The sequence below is a fragment of the Marmota monax genome, unplaced genomic scaffold, assembly GCF_021218885.2.
Source record: "Marmota monax isolate L192 unplaced genomic scaffold, Marmota_monax_Labrador192_F-V1.1 WCK01_AAM20220418_F8-fsc00059, whole genome shotgun sequence".
NCBI classification, from domain to species: Eukaryota; Metazoa; Chordata; class Mammalia; order Rodentia; family Sciuridae; genus Marmota; species Marmota monax.
This window is the reverse complement of record NW_026693595.1, coordinates 8,602,700-8,623,429: the sequence shown is the minus strand read 5'-3', so window position 1 is coordinate 8,623,429 and position 20,730 is coordinate 8,602,700. Positions and strand designations below refer to the sequence as shown.

Below are 20,730 nucleotides of genomic sequence, written 5' to 3'. Positions count from 1 at the left end.
GAAAAGTTGTGCTCCATTTGTGTATATGAATCAAAATGCATTCTGCTGTCATAGCTAACTAATTAGAACAAATAAAAAACCCCAAACATTTAGAAAAAAAGATGTATCCAGAGTAATTCCTGATTTGGGATTCCTAAACCCCAGAAAAACAACAATTAAAATATAAATCATGTTGTTCAGAAACATCACTGAACAAAAAGTATTTTGGAGATCCTTTCAAACAATTCTCCAGAAGTAATAACTATTTGAAATATTTATGAAAACTACTTTGGTTCCAGTTGCTCTAAGTGTGCACAATAGCACTGGTAAAAAGCAGTAGAGATACATATGAGCAAATTTTATTTTATAAGATTTATTTTCTCCTAACAAAATTCTTTTGAGCAAAAGCTTCTAGTGGAATTTCACAAATCTGCTAGCTTCTTAAAAATTATTCTCACCCATGTGAACTTAGGTGGCAACATGTATGTGTATGTGCTGTCGAGGGTGTCGGGTATGTGCACGACTGCCTGGGTTTCCCTAAGGGTTCAAAGGAAAAAAAAGTGTGTGTGAGCTGGGGTAGGAGAGGGGGAGGATAATTCAACTCAAAGTAGTGGTAAATCTAAGTAAATAAGAAGTTGTGTCCCATGACTATACTACCCCAAATGATAGCTGATTATTTTTCCTGAACAATTCAATTTAAGGAGAAAAATGACCAAATAAATTAATGTTAATTCATTCTAAGATCAAAGCAAATGGTGAATTAAAATGCACATTTTCCACTTTGGTATTTGTCCTTTGCCTTTTTTAGGACCGGTCCACTCCAAAGGGTACTGAAGTCAGAGGTTCAGTATGACAGGCCCCTTAGAAAAAAACCCTGGGCCACACAGAGGGAACTCAAGGAGCAGCTGAGCTAAAGTCCCTTTGTGTGGTAACTGTAGCAACCAGAACAACACCTGCCTTAGCTTTAAAAAAATGTTTTTAACCTGTTGTTTATTTACTAATGAATCTCTCTCTCTCTCTCTCTCTCTCTCTCTCTCTCTCTCTCTCACACACACACACACACACACACACACACACACACACATTACAGAAGTGTTCCTGCCTCCATTGCCCTTGGGTCACATCTCTCTGCCTATTTCTTCAAAGGGTGAGAAATGGACATGAGATGAATTCTAGAATGTCTTCCCCAATTTTATGATTTTATGATAAAAAATTCATATCTCTATCTGAAAAAATTAACATTCAATTTTTCTTTTTCAAAGATACTTAATTTAGGGGAACACGAAGTGTATTCAACTTTTGTTCTTTAGCTACTTCATGTAAATAGATGCTTGCTTTCTTTTCTGTCTTCCATTGTATTACAGCATTACCTGGAGTTCTTACAGGGACCCCAAAGCCATTGACAAATAGCATTAAAAATTAACTACAGGAAAGTGTTAAAAGTTCATTTCAAAATATACTAGCTTTAACCTGATGTTTATGCAAGTCTGTAGGATTTTTGCTATGGAAAGTGTTAAGACTAGTGTCTCCCATGACAATATATTTGAAATCAATCAGAAAAAAATTTTCTCCTTTTTCTCATACTAGGATTTATCATCTCCTTCCTCATTTTAAAAATCTCAGAAAGTCACAAAACTCCCTTATGACAGCAAGGGTAACCCTGGCTAGGGAGGAGAGCATGAGGGTTGGCAGAATGTAGGATGACTCATTCCAGAAGTGCCAGCACAGAAGGAACCATCACTGGGCAGGTATTGAGACCGCTGGCTCAGTGCCCCTGGCTACAAGCACCCCAGCCATTACCCCACCCTGGCAACTAAGTCAATAAAGAGGGTTTCTGTTGAGCCTCTCTGCAGACAGGAGAAGGATGGGGAAGTAGACCAAATGGTAGGAAAAACTATTCTTGTGAAGTGAACACAAACTATTTTCCCCCAAAATAACTGCACGCCCTTTCTTTAAACACTAGTCTTACACATCCAGTGACAGTTGAAAGACCAAACATATTTGGTAGCATTTTATTTAGAGGCAGGGTGGTGCAGCATACAGGATCCAGGTTCTATAGTCAAAAGGACCTGGGTTCAGATGCTGGCTAAGAGACAGGCCTCAGGCAGTGACCTCATGTCTCTGAATTGCAGTTTCCTCCAGTGAGGAAAGAAGAAAACTTTTGCACACTTTGAGGGCCTGTTGTGAAGTTTAGAAAATAATGCAGGCTCCTCCTTTTCCTTCAATTTCCTTTCTTCTACTTCCCATATAATTTGGTGCAAAAAACCCCATAAAATCATCAATGTGTGTTTTCTAGGCCTGTATTTTGGGCCAAACTCACATTTGCTAGGATTCAGCTCTCTCAGCTGCCAGTCCCTCTCTCAGATGCAGCTGCAAAATGGTTCCTTCCTCTGTCCTCCACTTGTAGCCAAAGCAGGGAGAGATGGGGCTTCTTTCCCACGCAAGGATATTGTGTAGTGCACCTTTCAGTTTAGTCTGGCAGTATCTTTGATTTCTAAACTGTACGTACCCAGACACACTTCAGGCCATCTAAAAATGTGGGTTCCTTTAATTCCCCTATCCCTCCATTTTGCTTGTAGAGGGAATGCTCTAGCTGGTGCCTCCGGCTAAGACTGTGGTGCTGGGGATTTTTTCTTTATTTTATTCTATTCAATCTCCTGAGTCTCTGATCTTCTTTAAATATCCAGTATTAAATTCCAGTAAAGCACCCCCCCCCCTTTTTTTTTTGCTCACACGCCTTGCTGAGAAGCTGCCTATCTGCTTTCTTGGTTTCCTGCCCCATAAAGTCATCAGGACAATGCAGCTGTCTGTAGTCTGTGTTTGAGGGAAGGGAGCAGCTGAGCAAGTTTAGAATGGGCAGTTAAAGCTCAAAGAAGGGTGCAGAGGGCATCCATTTAGAAAAAAACTGCCTGGTATGGAGAATCAATCCAACTGGTATGAGGAGGACAACCATGTGGAAGGGAAGCCTGAAACTAGGTGTCAGAGCCCAGGTATGGTGACGAGGGTATCATGTGGAGGGTTGTCCTGGCACTAGCAAGCTGAAGAGAGTATCCATGCAGGAGGCGGAAGCCAGTGTAGGGTGTCAGAGACAGAGTGGGAGGATGAGAGCAGCTCTGTGGGAATGGGCAGAGGGCATGGGTGATGGCTAAATACAGGAGGATTAATCAACAAGTAAACATACTAAGGACAAAGGGAGACAGATTTTGTATGGAAAAGTGGCTATAAAATATGGAAAGAAGAAAAAATAGAATGAATAGAATAAAAAAAGAAAACTAGATGTTGGGTTGGAATTGCAAGTATTGACATGAACTCTTAGCTTTCTGCACACACAACTACACCCCACCCCACCCCCACACATTCCTTAAATCTGTTCACTGAGAGAACATAGGAGAAGCAACACCTTAATAACAATGAGCACACCAACACTTACATCTTGGCTCCTAAGTACCATTTCCCAATTACATAAATCAGAGTATCTTATAAATGACAGCTATCATTATTACCATCAAGGACAACACCATTAAACACAGCTGCAATGAATGTATTATAAGGCTATATATGCCTATTTCATGGATGTGTTGAATTTAAAGTCTCCTAACACCCATATTTTTGCGGAACCATGTTATTTTTATATGGGAAATGTACTTAGTTACTAAGAACAAGGGTAGAGTTCTGAAAAGAGCCCATTTTCAGATTTTAGCTGTACTATTCCCCTCTCCCCCCAAAATCAACACCTGAATGAGTCTGTAATCCTGCTTAAACTTGTTCAATTCCATCCCTTTCAGGCAGTCTTTGTTAAGCTCCTTTCTCAGATCTGCCACCACAATGATGGTTTAGAATATGATATGGGTATTTGCTTGCTCAAGCTTCATCAATATTTCCATTCAACCAATGTTTAATAAATATCTCCTGAGAATAAGGCACTGATGAGGAGGCAGAGAGCTATAAAGGAGTTCCTGTCCTTGACAAAGTTGTAGTCTAATAAGAAAGACCCCACATTTAGGGAGATAAAAACTTAGGTAATAAGAATTTAGTGTAGCAAAAGGCAAAACTTGCAAGAAAAATACAAATGACATGTACTGAAAAGTCACAGAGGGGAGTGATTACTTCTGGCCAGGCCAGCAGAAGCTTCAGGAAAACCTTAATCTTTGAACAGGGCTTCAGTGGGTTTGTGGGAACTAGAGTCTCCACTCAGCAGGTGGAGAGCGGCTCAGTGATACCCACAGCTGCCCCTGCTCTGTGTTAACACATAGGCTGATGAGGCTGGCTGGCTTTAAGAAAGCAGACAGCTAAGCACCTTGCCAGCCAGCATGTCATAATAAGCAATTATTGATCAGGGAGACATTTTTATGGTGTTTTGGGAGTAACTGAATTATACGCACTGATGTATTTGAATTTTAATTGTTTACCAGTTCACTGGGAGTAAAATATGGAGTAATAAAACAGATGATACCCCATTCCTTGATATCCCCATTCTCCTTGAGCCTGACCTTCCTACAGAATCGCCTTAATCACCCAGGATGAAAAACAAAAGTCTAAAGGGCTTTTATGATGCTGCCTGTAACTCTCAGGAAATGTCTCACTGTCTCTGGGAATAATACACCAAGAACAAATAGCATTTACACATGCTTACTTACTTTAGAGTTTGTCTCTTTACCAAGACATCAACAACATTTTGAAGTTAATCACCCCTTGATACATTTAGAGAGGACAGGGGAAAATCATATTCAAAATACTTAATATCACTCAAAGGATGCTATCAAACTTCGATCCACACAAACCATCAAAATATATGGAAATCAGATGAGATCAACACACAAACATGGCACTAAATGACTCATTAAACGAGTGGCCATTTTCAAAAACCATGGAGAGAAAAGTACTATCCTGTTTAGAGCAAAGACACCAAACTTGGAGCTGAAGACATGAAAGACAGGATAGTGTCTGATCATGGAATTTTCCAGTCTAGTGTGAAGTAGCATTTCTAGTATGAAAAAACAACTTTACCAAAAAGAGATCACGTATTTACACTGACGTATAGTTTAATATTTTTCCATTAAGTTAAAAAGAAGATGTAAAGCTTTCTTCTATCCTTTATGGGCAGCATTATTTGTCTGATTTAAATATCTCAATTATGAGTGGCAAATGCCCTACAGGACGATGAGGGTGGGAGGGAGCACTGAGGTCATTACTCTACTCCTCTGCCCCCAAAGTGGGATTCAAAACCATTATCATGGAAAGCAAGGATGTAAAAGCCTATCTCTGGATATTATTGAGAAGTGTAATATCAGCAAGGAGGTAATTGAGGAATAAAAGAGCTAACTAAATCAGTGCTTGACTGCCTGGTTCTGGATGACAAAGACATGTCTGTGGAAAGTAAAGTAGCTTCATTAAGTACAAATCTCCAGCGGAAGACAGGTCACCCCACCACAAATGTGCATGAAAATATATGGGCTAGCTTTTCACTTTTTCCTTTGATATGCTAGTGTAAGGGCTTTTCCTGATATTTAATAAATATCATAACTAGAAGCTACTATTTATTAAATTATTACTTTATGTTCATAAGAACTTCAGAATACCTCATTTCACTTGGAAGAAATACTTTAGAGAAATTGTGTCTACATAAATTCTAAAGTACAAATCTCGTATTTTCCAAATCTTGTCTTTATTCCATGAGTGTATAAATTATGGTATCTATAATGTGGAATCTACCCTGGATCATCAAATTAAAAGAAATAGTCCACAACATTGGGCTGTCCTCTTGTTTTTGACATAAAACATATTTCTCATTGGTCTGATTTTAATTTATTTGTCATTTGGGCAAGAATAATTAAGCCAAATTCCATAATACCATTTAATAACAGCACAAATAGCTAATAGCTGTTGAATTATTATTTTATGCTAAGAAATCTTCTAAGTACATTTTTTTTTTCTTTTGGAGTGCTGGGGATCAAACCCAGGGCCTTGTGCATGCGAGGCAAGCACTCTATCAACTGAGCTATATCCCCAGCCTCCCTTCTAAGTACTTTTAAATATTAACTCATTTATTGCAAACAACAAAACTTACAACTTTCTTCTTATATTTTTTTTAGCAGTCCTGGGGATTGAAACCAGGCTGAACACATGTCAGGCAGGAGCTCTACCACCGCACCATACCCTAGACCCTATAGTCAGTTATTATTCTAATTCCTGTCATCCTGATGAGGAAATTGAAGTACAATGAAATTAATTCTCCTCGGGTTACACAGCTAGTAAGTGGTGGACCAGGATTTGAATTAATTTACTCCCACTCCAGAGAAGCCATTATTCTCTAAAATAGTATCATAAACCATAACAAGTAATAGACCTTACATTTAAAGACTAATTACTTAAGGCCAGGCACTGTCTTAGATTTCTGTCCATTGTTTTGAGGTACAATTATAATTCATTCTTTTGAAAGTACAGTTCTGTGAGTTTTGACAGATGCCTCCAGTTATGTAACCACCACTGCCATCAAGACATTGAACAGTTCCAGAATCGCTCAAAATTCTCTCACACCTTCTTATACTCACTCCCTTTCCCCAATCCCAGACCCTGGCAACCACTGAACTGTTTTCTGTCCTATGATTTTGCCTTTTCCAGAATGCATTTTAGAATCATAAGAAACACCCATCCAGGGGATGCCCCTAGTCACCTACTTCCTCCAACTAGGTCCCACCTTCTAGGTTCTATAACCTCCCAATAGACCATTTGAATTATTAATTCATCTAGCTGATCAATCCACTGATGAGGTCAGAACCCTCAAGATCCAATTATTTCCTAAAATCCCCACTTCTAAACTTGCTGCATCGAGGACCAAGTCTTCTACATATAAGTCTTGGGGAGGCACTTCATATCCAAACTATAACAGAGTGAAGCTTCAGGTTGTCTGTGAGGGTATATTTAATTGAGAGTTTAGAATAATAGGGAAAAAAACTCAGTGACATGAAACAGTATTCAGAAAATAGGTAGTAATAGCTTTCAGTTTAAAATTATAACTAGAATAATACTGGAGTAATTTAAATTTTCTTTTAATCAATGACATCCAGCATTGGCAAGGATATAGAGGGAAAGGGTAGTTTCGCACATCAAGTTGGTAATGAAGTGAATTAGCACAACTTTTCTGGAGAAGAATCTGGCAGTACTTATTTGAATATATTAGGTGAACTGCTTCCATTTATGCTTTCAGATAATTTCACACACAGGTATAGGTGTAAATGCGCATATATGCTTTTTGTAGTATGATTTATCATGGAGAAAGGGGAGATAACTGCAATGCCCATTAGTAGAGAAATTATATAACTTATAATAGATTCCTTCATCCTTGGAGGAAATCAAGGCAGAATTTCAAAAGAAGGAGATAAATCTCTGACATAAAGTTATGTCAAAAATATTATTGGAGAGACCCTCAGGGTTATACAAAATTACATACAAGAAGAAGTGAGGGGAAAGGGGAAAATAATACAAGGGGGAGAAATGAATGACAGTAGAGAGGGTAGAGAGAGAAGAGGGGAGGGGAGGGGAGGGGAGGGGGGATAGTAGAGGATAGGAAAGGCAGCAGAATACAACAGACACTAGTATGGCAATATGTAAATCAATGGATGTGTAACTGATGTGATTCTGCAATCTGTATACGGGGTAAAAATGGGAGTTCATAACCCACTTGAATCAAAGTGTGAAATATGATATATCAAGAACTATGTAATGTTTTGAACAACCAACAATAAAAAAATTAAAAAATATATATTATTGGAAAAATATTAACATTTATAATCTACAAAAAGACCTATACGCATATTTATATAAAAATATAGAAAGCCGTATATCCTTCAATGAAAAGAGGATCTGGAAGGCTCACTGTGACCTTCAGGCAGTGAGGAGTGAGTGGAAGGGGAAGGGCAGGCAGCAGGCCAGGAGGGAGACAGGAGACCTCCACATTACCCATTTTCTTTCAAAATGAGCATGCGTTATTTGTCCCATAAAATAAAAGTTCAAAGGAGAGCTAATTAATGAATTACTAATTAACAACTAACTGGACAGCAGCCTCTATTGTATTCTTTCTGACTTCCCAGTGAACTACCCATGAAGACACAGAAGAAATGGGAACTCATCCAAACTAGTGAGAACTTCATGCCTAAATCTGGAAAGAACCTCTATAGATCAGATGGAGCTGGAAAGAGAAGGCTGTGCCACACTGTCTCTCCCCAAAGGAAAGTTCCCTGAAGGTGCTGCATTCCTTCCTTCCTACTGGCCCCTCAACAGTCAGTGTCTACACTAGCTACAAAGCTGGATTTTCTTTCCTCTGCAGTGGCTACCTGTGAAGGCACTCACACAAGTCAAAGTCTTCTTCTCTCTGCCCTGTGCCTTTTATCATCATCACAACCACAAAGAAACGCTCAGAAAAGTACTGAGATGAAAATGTGTACGGGCTGGGAGATGAAGGGTGTCCTGCGATAGTGTACTGGATTCTCCCCAAAGTAAAGTATTATGGACAAAGACGGAATGCTGCTGGTAGGAGAATGTGCCAGAAATTGTGGTTTTTATGTTCAGAGTGTCAGATTCTGAGAACCAGAGAATCAAATAGAGTAGAAAAAGATGCCTCCTCAATAAAATGCTAGCCAAAGTGAACCAGGAACTGAAAATACATTTTGGAGGTGCATGCTTCTACCTGTCGGCTTGCTGATTTCTGAGAACAGAATCGGCCAGTTACAAAACTGTGCAGAGAATGGGACCAACGGTGATCTCCATCCCCAGTATGTTGCCAAACACAAAACAGATATTGCTTTATGAGATACAAAGATTTAAGAACTTTAAGAAACAAATGTATAAACAATCATTGATTCTGCAGAAGAGATAAAAACAAATGAAGAAACTACCATGGGTAGTGGTCTGGATTAATGCTTTTATCCCCAAATCCTATAAAATAATAGGGTTATGAGTTAAATTTTAAATATAATGCCAAAAATAAAAATCATAAGGGAAAATATCAATATAGATTTAATTTCATAATTAATTCTAAATGTTAAGAGTTATAAGACAAAGGTATACCAGGAAAGAAGCTTTTAATATTTGATAGGCAAATGGTTGATATCTCTACAAATAAAAGTTCTTCTAAAGTTAGGTAAGACTAAATAGTTTATGTAAAGAGTTAAATAAATTTCATGAATAAGAAGAGCATAAATATGTGGGAAAAAAGGTGCTCAATCTAATAATGAAAGAAAATACAAATGAAGGACAAGCATTTTTACAAACAAAATTGGAAATATTAATAAATGATAATATTCAATGTTCTTGATGATTTATGCATATATTGTTAATAATCTTGGATCTATTATTCCCTAGACCCTAAATATATCTATACCTATGGGCACAGAAATTGTTGTTTAAGAGATTTATTTCAACAGGAAAAAGGAAATCACAAGTTTGTACAAAATTTTAGTAAGAAGGATGTTGCTGCATTTTAAGTATAAAAAATGAAAAACAGGGAATCATCTAAACCAATTAAAATTTATCAAATGAATTTTGGTATAAATATATTATCCAATCATTAGTGATCATGTTGAAGAAGAATATTTAATTAGTAAAGAGATAATTACCACTTACCATGAAAATTGAAAATGGATGCTATGAAACAGTATTCTAATCTGATTTAGTTTTTATATAACATATACTATAATGAAATGTGACTCAAAGGATAATCACAATTGTTAGAGGTAATCATCTATACATAATCAAATTGAGTTTTTTGGTTTTGTTTCCCTATAATTTCTAAAATTTCTTTAATGAGTATTATAAGAAGAGTTTCTTTTTTCTTTTACATTTGTGGGAAATAGAAAAAAATATTTCAAGGAGCTTGAATGGTCACGAGTAGAAAAAGTACAGTGTCTCAAATAGAAAATAAATCTGAAAACCAAATTTAGTAAAATGGACCTATTCTATTTACTGTTCCTTCTTAGATTTTTTTTAGAACTTTAATATCCAGAAAGTATCTCTAATTATAACATCTAAAAGAATGAGAACAACTTGTTCTGAAATTTTCTATTTATTACCAGCAAAGCATAATCTTATTGGACTGCCTGGAAAACTTACTTTTCCACTTGCATTAGAACACAGGATGGATTTGCTTCTAACTTTCTCTTCATTATTTTTTATAGGCCATGCTTTCTCTTCCTTGGCTGTTGGAAATAGTCCTCACACTGACATTACTTCAAAAACCATCAGCACAAATTCAATGGCATACTTCCAGGAGCTGGAAGAAGACCAACCCCCAAAGTCCTCCATCATTTATCTCACAGAACAGTAACTCACAGGTACAATAGAGATGAGGCCATCGAATTTCAAGCTTCCTATGTCTTGTCCAAGGTTTTGTGATCTGTCTCTAGCGGAGTGGGCCCCAATCTGTAGACAGCCCCCATCCTACTTACACACACACACACACACACACACACACACACAGATTGAGAATTTCAGGGTGTTTTGATGTTTCTCATGAGAGTGTGGTCCAGCTCAGCAGTATAGAAATAAAAAGTTCAGGACAATGTCACAAAACATTTGATTAATCCAGGAGAGAAAGACTCTTTTGACAGGAGAGTTAGCAAGTAATTTATGTCTGGATCACAAATTTTAATGGCACTTTTGAATCCAAGGTCAAGTTTTAATTCATTTATTTCCCCACCACCATGAATTCATCAGAATAGAAATAAAACCAGAAATCTTTTTTTTTAAATTTTTTTTAAAGACAAGGGTTGCTATATTGCCCAAGATGGCCTTAAACTCCTGACATGGGTGATCCTTCTACTTCACCTTCTTGAGTATATAAGACTACAGGGGGCCCACTACCACCCCTGGTTAAAAGGCTCTATTTTTTATGCTTAAAATGTAACTTTCTTGATAAGTGAGTAGATTAACAAACTGTGGTACATCCATACAATGGAAGATTTTTCAGCAATAAAAAGAAATGAACTATTAAGTCATGAAGAGATGTGGAGATGTCTGGGGGGTGTAGTTCAGTGGTAGGGTCCTTGCCTAGCATGTGCAAGACCCTGAGTTTGATCCCTCACACTGAGGAAGGAAGAAAGGAAATATGAAGGAATGAGATGAAATGACAGAGACAATAAGTAAGAGAGGTGATGACAAGAAGGGAGGAGCAATCAAAGGTAGAACACGAGGGATTTTTAGGGCAGTGAAGCCATTCTGTGTGATTTTGCAAGGGCACATTATGTGTCATTATACATTTATCAAAACCCATAGAATGTTCAGAAAAAAAAAAAAAAAAGAACCTTGGGGCCATAAATGTATGTAGCTCAGTAATAGTGCCCTTGCTTAGCACATGCAAATCCCTGGGTTCAGTCCCCAGCACTGCAAACAAACAAATGCAGCAACAACAACTAAACAGTAACGTAAACTATAGACTCCAAGTTAACAATAACACATCAACACTGGCTCAGAGGGCATAGCAAATGTATCACTGATACAAGATGTTAATAATAGGGGAAATTAAGTGGTGGGGGGATTAGAAGGGAGAATATGAGAACTCTCAGGACTTTCTGCTCAGTTTTCTTGTAAACCTAAAATTGTTCCAAAAAATCTATTCCTTTAGAAAAAATCAAGAAAAGGCTAACAATATAAAATTAACATTTATATAAAAAGAGGGAGAAAAGTAACTTACTTGCGGTTTACAATCAGCCATTCCCGAGTATATGTCTGAACACAATCCCTGACATGAGGGTCCAGTTCAACCCTAATTAGGTGGAAAATGAGACAAGAATATATACTGGATAAAACCAACAAAGCAATCTCTTATCATAGCCAAAGGCCACAACATGACTTCAAATTCATATCCATGAGAATGCTAAGGATGTTCTTGCCCATTCATTTTGAATGTCTGAAGTAATCCCGAGGCAATATTTTTATTTTAATGAGGCAAATATGTTGGCATTTTATATTTTTGGGGTTTCCTTTATTATAGAGAATTGGTATCTACACTCATCCCTGAAGGCGTTACAACACAAATGGGTAGAACTAGTGATAATCAAATACAAAACATGAAAAATAAGTATAAATACTGACTTCTAACATGGTAATTTTTTGCTTCTGTGTCCTTTTGTTCAAATTTGTGTATTCTCCTTTTAGAAGGCCAAGAGAGCTATCTTGGGCTTTGATAAGGTTGCAGATACCAACTTTAGTCTTGGATGATGCCTGTCATATGTGCTTAAAGTGTGCCTTGAGAAATACTCTACATGTGTTTCAAAGTCTTGAAATCAGAAATAACAGTAGTAGCAAAGCTTTCTATTGTTGTTGCAAAGGCATTAATACCAGATATAGATAAGTGTAAATTATACAGGTCATAATTTTCTCATTTGAAAAGAGAAGAGGCTGTAGTTTTGATCTCGAATGTCCCCCCAAGGCCCACACGTCAAGGTTGTAGCCTGCAGGTTGGCGTTATTGGGAAGCAGTGAAACTTTTAGGACATGGAGGTCTTAGGTCATAGGAGCTCTTAGGTCATTGGGGACATGTCCTCAAAGGGGATTGTGGGGTGCCAGTCTGTCCCTCTCTGTGCTTTGCACGTAGCTATGAGGTGAATGGGCCTCCTCTGCCACCTTCTCTTGCCATGATGTGCAGTTCCACCAAAGGACCAAAGCCACAGGGCCAATTGATCACAGACTGAAATCTCCCACACTCTGAGCCAAAATACACCTTTTTTCTTTTTAAGTTGATGTATCTCAGGTATATTAGTGGTACATATATATGTTTATTATGAAGTGCTGTCTAAGGTGGAGATAAGAACAGAACCCATGGACTTGCTGTCAGTATGAGATGAAATACTGCAGTTAGACAGTTGATTTCTGGGTCCTGATTGTCCAAATCCCAGCTTCAACCCTTACTAGTTCTGTGATCTTGGCCACTCAACCCTTTCCTGCCTCAGTTTCCTCACCTAAGAGTGGTGACATCAATACTAAGAGTGCCTCCTGTAGAGAATTGTGATGAAGACTAAATAAATTAATGTGCAAAGTGCCTAGAAGAGTGTTCAGCACATTGTAAGAAAAAATTACCACACTGTATGTGGTAATTCATACTTTATGTATGTTTATTATGGACTAGGTGCTGATGCATTCACTTTACATGTATTAATTCAGTTAATTCCTAATCGGCTCCACAAAGCAGGCACTACTTTTGTTCTCATTTTTCAGAAGAATGAGGTGACAGGCTCTCACTCCAAGTCACAGTGGTAATGGGGCCTCACTTGTAGAGTCCAGGCTGCAACCACCAAGCTATCAGAGCTCAACATATAGTTCTAGGTAGGCCTTCTCTTGCTTTGCTTATTCAGAAGACTTTGGAAAAAATTGAAATACTAGAGGTTGTTTTGACGACATTAGATAGATAACATGCTAGTTGTAAATTCTAGTGGCAAGGCAATATTATACTTAAAAAATCTGCCAGGGGCTGGGGCTGTAGTTCAGTGGTAGAGTGCTTGCCTAGCATGTGTGAAGCACTGGGTTCAATCCTCAATACCACATAAAAATAATAAATAAATAGAAGTATTGTGTCCATCTACAACTAAAAATAAAGAAAAATCCTTTAAAAATCATGGTAGGGAAAAGTTGCCTTGTCTATCATATTTTTAAATTTTTTTTTTATTTTTAGATGGACACAATATCTTTATTTTACTTGTTTACTTATTTTATGTGGTGCTGCAGATCGAACCCAGTGCCTCATGCATGTGAGGCAAGTGCTCAACCACTGAGCTACAACCCCAGCCCTTTTCTAGCATATTAAAAAAAAAAAAAAAAAAAAAAAACCTCCTTTTTCTAAATTTGTTGTAAGTATTTTAAACAGGTTGTTCCAAGATTCAGGCCAAATTTGGAAATAAGATAAAGTTTACACAAAGAAATAAAATTAAATGATTCTCTACCAAAGGTGAGGATAATATGCAATATTATATTAAAGCCACATCTGAATAATTGGACTAACAAAGGAGGAATGTTTCCCAAGGATGCTAATGCTCTTGGTTTACTGGGAAGTGAATATTCCCAAAACATTAGGGAATATTTGCAGAAAGTTTTGTCAAGGGGAAAACCTTGAAAACATTAGCTGCATAGATGGGCGGCTCTTCTGTCAGAATGAGAAATGTCTGAACAAGAAAGTGAGAAGTCCTAATATACCACATAATTGTCATCCAACCTTCTGTAACTGTGATTAAATAAAATGCAAATTAGAACTGAAATATCTCAGTCACGAGGGCAGGAACTGTGTTTCATTATCTCTTTTCTAGGACATTTTGAGGAAAATGTGAAGGTTGAAAGTGTCCAGGAGGATGTGAATTTGAATTTGAATTTTAAAAATGAATACAGATAAAAGTTCACCCTAAACCTCTAGAGACTGTGAAGTTCACTTTATGGAAGGAAGAGGAGTTTCATTTCAGTAGAATTCCACAGTTGTTTGATACCAAGGGCTATTTTCTATGCTTAGGAATTCAACCCCAAACAGTTGCTAACATATTCACTCTACTGTGCTTTCCCCATTAGTTTTCCCCTTGACAAAACTTTCTGCAAAGGAAGGGATTCTGCCTTATTCATTGTTTTATTCTGGTACCCAGCACTTAGTAGATGCTCAATAAATGTGGGTAGAACTTATATTTCTAAGTTTATCCAATCTCTTGTGTAGAAACAATTAAGATGCTTCTGAATGGAGGCATTTCAATGATTATTGTGACTTTTTACATGTGGAGACATTGATAACTAACTAGTCCAAGGTCACTGAGCTGGCCACAGTCAGTCCTGCTCCATATCCGCAATCTTAACCTTTCTGGAGCATTCCATTGTGTCCCACTGCATCCTCGGACTGGCTTAGTCCCCTCATAGCTCTTCAAAGCCTCTGGCTAAACCAATTAAAAACTTCTCTAAGTAGGTGATAGAAGCTTATTTCTTCCTGCACATTTTAATGGCTTGAGTAATTCTGATTATTTTTAAAAGAGGTTCAGAATTAGGGAACCTCCCTCCTTCCCAACAACAGTCACAACAATCACAATCCCATCTACATTTTAGGGGAACAATTTACCCTTCTTCCGGCAAAGAGGGCTGCAAAGTCCTACATTCCTTTGGTGTGAATGCCACGTCCAAGTCATCATCGGTGAAGTCTCCCAGCTCCTGGGCCAGCTCCACATCCAGGCTGTTCAGGTGGGTCATCAGAAGTCCTTCGAAGTCCACCGGCTCCACCGGGTCATAAAACTGAGGCTGGAGGGGTGAGGAAAAGAAAAAGAATGTTCCCGCACGGTTTCCTGGGGAAAGGACTGAGGCAGTGGAGGATGTTTGCCTCGCCCTCCTTTTCAACTTAGTGCTCTGCTCTTAGCCTAAAACGAAGTGACTCTTTGAAGGAGCTGTCAAACACAGCAGCAGTGATATGGAAAGGAAAAGAAATGCAGCAATGGAAAGTCAAGTCGTAACACGATGAGTAATTAAAATTACACCCCAAGGCAGAATTTTTCTCCGCTTAATTGCATCTTGATGAGGAATCCCGAGGAGATCCAAAATGAGATCACAAGACTTTGCAGAATTTTTATAATTTCTTCTGCAAAAGCTCTCTGAGGCCATGTTTTGTTTACCCAAATTCAGCGAGGTGGGGAAAGGAGGCAATTTTCCAGAAATTTAGGCAAATAGCCCTGCTTTGGCTAAATATTTAGGCACAGTGTTTCCTTTGGCCTGAGTTATCCTATATGTGGGTTTGCAAAAGCCAATGCTCATACATCATCACAGCCAACGGTAAGCCAGCCTTGGTGGCTGAACACCTCCTAGGCAGTGACTTCCAAGCACAGCTTGGCTGACTGGCGCTTGTCTGGAAGAAATTTTCACTGGACCGCAGCTATGTGAGCAATCTCAGGGCAACCTGCTGAGTTTTCTTGTGGCTAAACTTGCTCACTTTGCAAGAATTGTTTTTGGTTCTTCATTTTGGCCTTCCATAGTGGGAGAGGGAGGGAATAGAGGGGCCAGAGATGTAGATCAGAGGTAGGGCACTTGCCTAGCACATGTGAGGTCTGAGTTTAAAGCCCAACAGCACCAAAAAAAAAAAAAAGAAAGAAAGAAAGAAATGATTTGCTGGGAGAGAAGGTAACTTAAAAATAATATATTTTCTTTCATTGATAAAATTAAAGTTTGGCAATACTTTATCAGTCTTCCATTAAGCAAAGCATGTTTTTTTGTCCATGAAATCCAAAGACTTGGGAACCACTACCTGAAGGAAGTAAAAGAATCACTTACATCAAGTAAATTTGTATAACAACAATAATAATAATGGCAACTCTGTGGAGAGTTCATTTCTGGCTGACCATGTGGAGGCATGAGCCCGAAGGGGTGCTGTTTTCCTTGACCTCTACCTGCAATGGGCCAAAAAAGTAAATGCCTCGGATTCTTGACTTGTACTACTGTGATCTTGACTTGTACGGCCCTGATGCAATCCAAGGGCAGCTCTGAAGAAAAGCTAACAAAACCAGTTTTTCATCCTCTTAAAGCCCCACACCAGAAAGGGCTTCGGGTTGGAGAAAATGAACAAAGAGGCAAAAGGAAGTAAAAGGAGAGAATGTAAATGTGGTTGCCCCGTCCCCTCCCCATCCTTGCTGTCCCTGGTGAATGACTTATGTTGAGAGTGGGGATGAAGCTGTGATTGGGCAAAATGCACTCTACTTCCCATCTGGATGTGGAGGAGAAGGTGACAGGGTGAACCCTAGTAGTGGAGAGCAGCGCAAAACCCTAGCTCATTACAGATAGTATGAGAGGGGCAGACAAGTTTCCCGTGGTTCTGTGACCTGAGGTCAGCTGAGGAGAGGACTGCTGTCCTCACAAGGGGACCTTGAAAGGAAGCACCAGGGACCAGCAGGACTAAAGAGCTTATCACCAACCTCTGAGGGAACCAGGTGTGGACTGAGTTTGCAAAGGAGCACTGTTGAACTCTGCCAGAAGGAACAATGGGCATCATCTATGCACAGAACAAACCTGCCACACACTCCCACATAAGATTGACCCCCATCAAGAAGGTAGACTCTCATTTCCCTGTTGCCAATCAGCCACACAGAACAGAGTACTTAATGAGGGATTGAAATGAGATCTATGGGAAATTATGAAAATTACATTTTTTGAATATCTAAACTAATTATTGTAAAGTTTATGCCCTGATAATTATGGACTAATAATTATTGAGCACTACATGCCAAGAAATTGGAATAGGTCTTACAAACATCATCTCATTCAATCCTTACTAGAACCCGATGAAGCATGCAATCTTATTATCCTCATTTTACAGAGGATGAAATGAAGGGCTAGATATTTAACAACATGTCCTTGATGATATAGTTGGGAAGTATCAGTATAATTCCATCTGGAATTCAAGTCTAGGCAGTCTCATGTTCTTTTTTAAAAATTTTTTTAATATTTATTTTTTAGTTTTAGGTGGACACAATATCTTTATTTTACATTTATGTGGTGTTGAGGATCAAACCCAGTGCCTCATACATGCTAGGCAAGCACTCTACCACTGAGCCACAATCCCAGCCCCAGCCTTATGTTCTTAATCACTGTAATTTTGATAGTTTTCTTTTACAGGCCTTTGAGGGAATCTGTGTTTTCTGAGATAATTAAACAAGGCAATAATAAGTGTGTTTGGAAGTGAGTAAAAAAATTTACCCTCTACCCACAAATTCTGCTCTGAACCTCTCATGGGATTGACTGCTCAAAAAATAATAATAAATAATAGTAATAACAGTAAATAATAGTAAACAAATAAATAAATATAATAATTAATGTATTAATGACTCACAGGAAATATAAACTTTAAAATGAAGCATAGGAAATATAAACTTAAAAAAGGCAGGGAAAGAGAGCACCGTGGCTCATGCCTATAATCTCAGTGTCTAGGGAGGCTGAGGCAGGAGGATCACAAGTTGGCTTCAGCAACTTAATGAGAACCTGTTCCAAAACAAAAAACATGAAAAGGACTGGGGATGTAGCTCAGTGTTAAAGCCTCCCTAAGTTCAATCTCCTGTGCCCCCCCTCAAAAAAAGACTTTGAGCATGGTGACAAGAGCACTATATAATTAATAAATAGAAGCCTCATGAAGAAATAACACTTGTCATAGAGAAGAAAGTTCAGTTCCAGTCAAGGTATGATAATTGTAACATTCTTGAAAATCAGAGCTACAAATAATGGGGGGAAAAACAGGCCAATAGCAGCATTTGTGACCTACAGGACACATTGTCCAAGAACTAGGAGCAAAGGATGTCCAACTCCCTCCTTCAAGAATTATTTGCTGAGCATCTACTGAGTGTAAGTCACTGAGTTGGGCCTTAGGATGCAGAGAACAGGTGGCTGCTTCCAGGGAGCTGCATTCCAATCAACCACGCAATGATGACATTTCAATCTTCTTACGAATAAATAACACTACCTTTGGGGGAACTGATAAAGAGCACAGTATCATCGTTGAGCACTAATTGTGTGGCAATGTGCCAAGCACAATATACACAAGATAGTCATTAACTCTTGAGGTCTACTATATTCCAAGATGAAACAGACTAAACATCAACAGTAATGACAGAATTATCACTGACAGGACTTCCATCACCACATTACATGAGTTGGCATTTAGTAATTTATTTCCCCTACACTTTCCATACTGAAACCAACAAGGAAGAAATTGGTCATTCCAAATGTGATATGAATTAGACTTGCTATTGGCAAGTAGGTGGAGAACCCCACTACTCTCAAATAGATCTTTAAGCAGTTGTTCACCAGAAAAGATTTCTGCTCTCTGGACTAGCTGCTGTTTTAATCTCAAGAGTAGGTTTTATCATCAGGTGAGCAGTGTACACATATATGTGAATATAAATATACAAATATTGAAGAGAATTCAAGAATTCAAGAATCTCATTAGGATGTGCAGTGTGGGAATCAGGCAGGATAGCAAGTGGGAGACATTCTCAGATCAGTCCAAGGAAGAACTTGAGCTCTTAGAAGCATAAAGCCAAGCATAAAGTAAAACTGTTTTGTTTCCTCTGCTTTAAGCTATGTGTCTTCCTAGTCAACAGAAACCAAAGACTAGTTTAAATGCTGTGATCCAAAGCAATTTCAATAATGTTACTTTTATACCTTGAGTTATCATACTATGTGTACCATTTATTATATGTAGTATACAGATAGCAGGTTGATAGCTGGTTTAAATGACAAATCTGAAGAATAGTTAGCAAGTATTGAAAACAGGGAGGTTAAATGACTTGACCCAATCACACACATAGTCATGACGGACCTGACTGCTTTGTCACAGTGCTGGGGAGGCTTCACGTCCCTCTGGATGAGACTGGGGAAAAGGCTCCATGTCTCCAGTGGATGGGCCTTGGGTCCTCAAATGTGTTTACCCCCATGGAGGGTGGTCTTCATATCTACTTGGCTATTCACAATAGACAAGTCTTGCTAAAGTCACCAAAGCCTTCCATGCTACTGAATTCAATGGTCTTTGCACAGTCCTGGTTTATCAGCAGCATTGGACACAGCTGACTATGCCCTCCCTCTTGAAACACTTTCTTCATGGAGGGCAAGTCCCATGTGTTCCAGTCACTGCAAGTGCCACGTACCAGGAAACTCCTCAGTCGGGGCAAATTGAATGGCTGGTTACTACATGAAGGGTACCCACCTTTTCAGGGGGCACTGATGCAGTCCTAAAACATTGCTTCTTAATCTGCATTCACTCCCAGGTACACTCACAGACTCCCAAGGCTTTAAATATCATCTTTTAAAAAATTATTAATTTATATCTGCAGCTTCGACCTCTGCCCGGAAATCCAGGCTGACATTTCCAATTCCACCTCAATGTCACCATATGGTTATCTAATTGACCTCTCAAACATCATGAATTCAAAACTAACCCTTAATTTTTCTGACAACCTGCTCTTCCCACATCTTCAAGCCTCTGCATATCACCAAGTGGTAATTCCACTCCACTGGTTGCCTGTGCCAGTGACTTTGGAATTTATGTTGATTTTTCTCTTCCTCTTATACTCCACATAAAATTCATCAGGAAATCCTCTCCATGTTTCTTCTGAAATATATTCAGACTCCAACTACTTCTCACATTCTCTGCTCTCTCTATCCTGTTCCAAGCAGATCTGTTGCTTTCCTTTGTCACAGTAACTTATTCCTATCTTCCTTCTTCTCACTAGTCTTATTTCCAAACAGAGTGATCCTTATAAGAACTGTGTAAATGATCCTCATAAAAAGTCAAATGGTTCTGGGTCTGTTTCAATGCTTCCAGTGGCTTCCTGTCTTCATCGGAGGAGGAATCAACGATCTTCCGATCTTCTGTGATCTTTGAGGCCTCCAACCCAACCCTGCTCTATCTACAATCTCAGATCTCATCTCCTGCTACCGGCTCAGCTCAGGCCACACCCTGCTTCCTTGCTGTTTCTTTAGCATGCCCCACTCTTTGCCCTGGGGATTTTGCACGTGCCATTCCTTCTAACTGAAATACCCTTCCTTTGGAGATCTGCCAAATTCATTTCCAGTTCTGCCCCAGTATCTTCTTTCCATATGCAGCCATTCACAGACCACCAATCTAAACTAGCAACTCTACTGTGTCACCATTCCCTTTCTGTTTCATTCTTCAGAGCCCTTTTGGCTCCTGCACAGTGTATATTTACCTATTTGTTGATGCCCATCTCCCATTCTAAAATGTACGTTGCCCTTTTCTCTATTAACT

General features: G+C 38.7%; 1 protein-coding gene across 7 annotated transcripts in view; it reads right to left on the bottom strand.

Moving 5' to 3' along the window:
* Dock8 (dedicator of cytokinesis 8) overlaps positions 1–20,730 on the bottom strand; it is a 232,118-nt gene that overhangs the window by 161,991 nt on the left and 49,397 nt on the right. For 6 of the 7 annotated variants that reach the window (XM_046459393.2, XM_046459388.2, XM_046459390.2 and 3 more), the window contains 2 exons: positions 15,055–15,230; positions 11,666–11,737 (listed from right to left, as the gene is read on the bottom strand). In XM_046459393.2, coding sequence (XP_046315349.1) covers positions 11,666–11,737; positions 15,055–15,182 — 200 coding nt within the window. In that variant the 5' untranslated portion in view covers positions 15,183–15,230. Of the gene's footprint in view, positions 1–11,665; positions 11,738–15,054; positions 15,231–20,730 lie in introns of those variants that run through there. The other variant, XM_046459394.2, reaches the window with a different exon arrangement.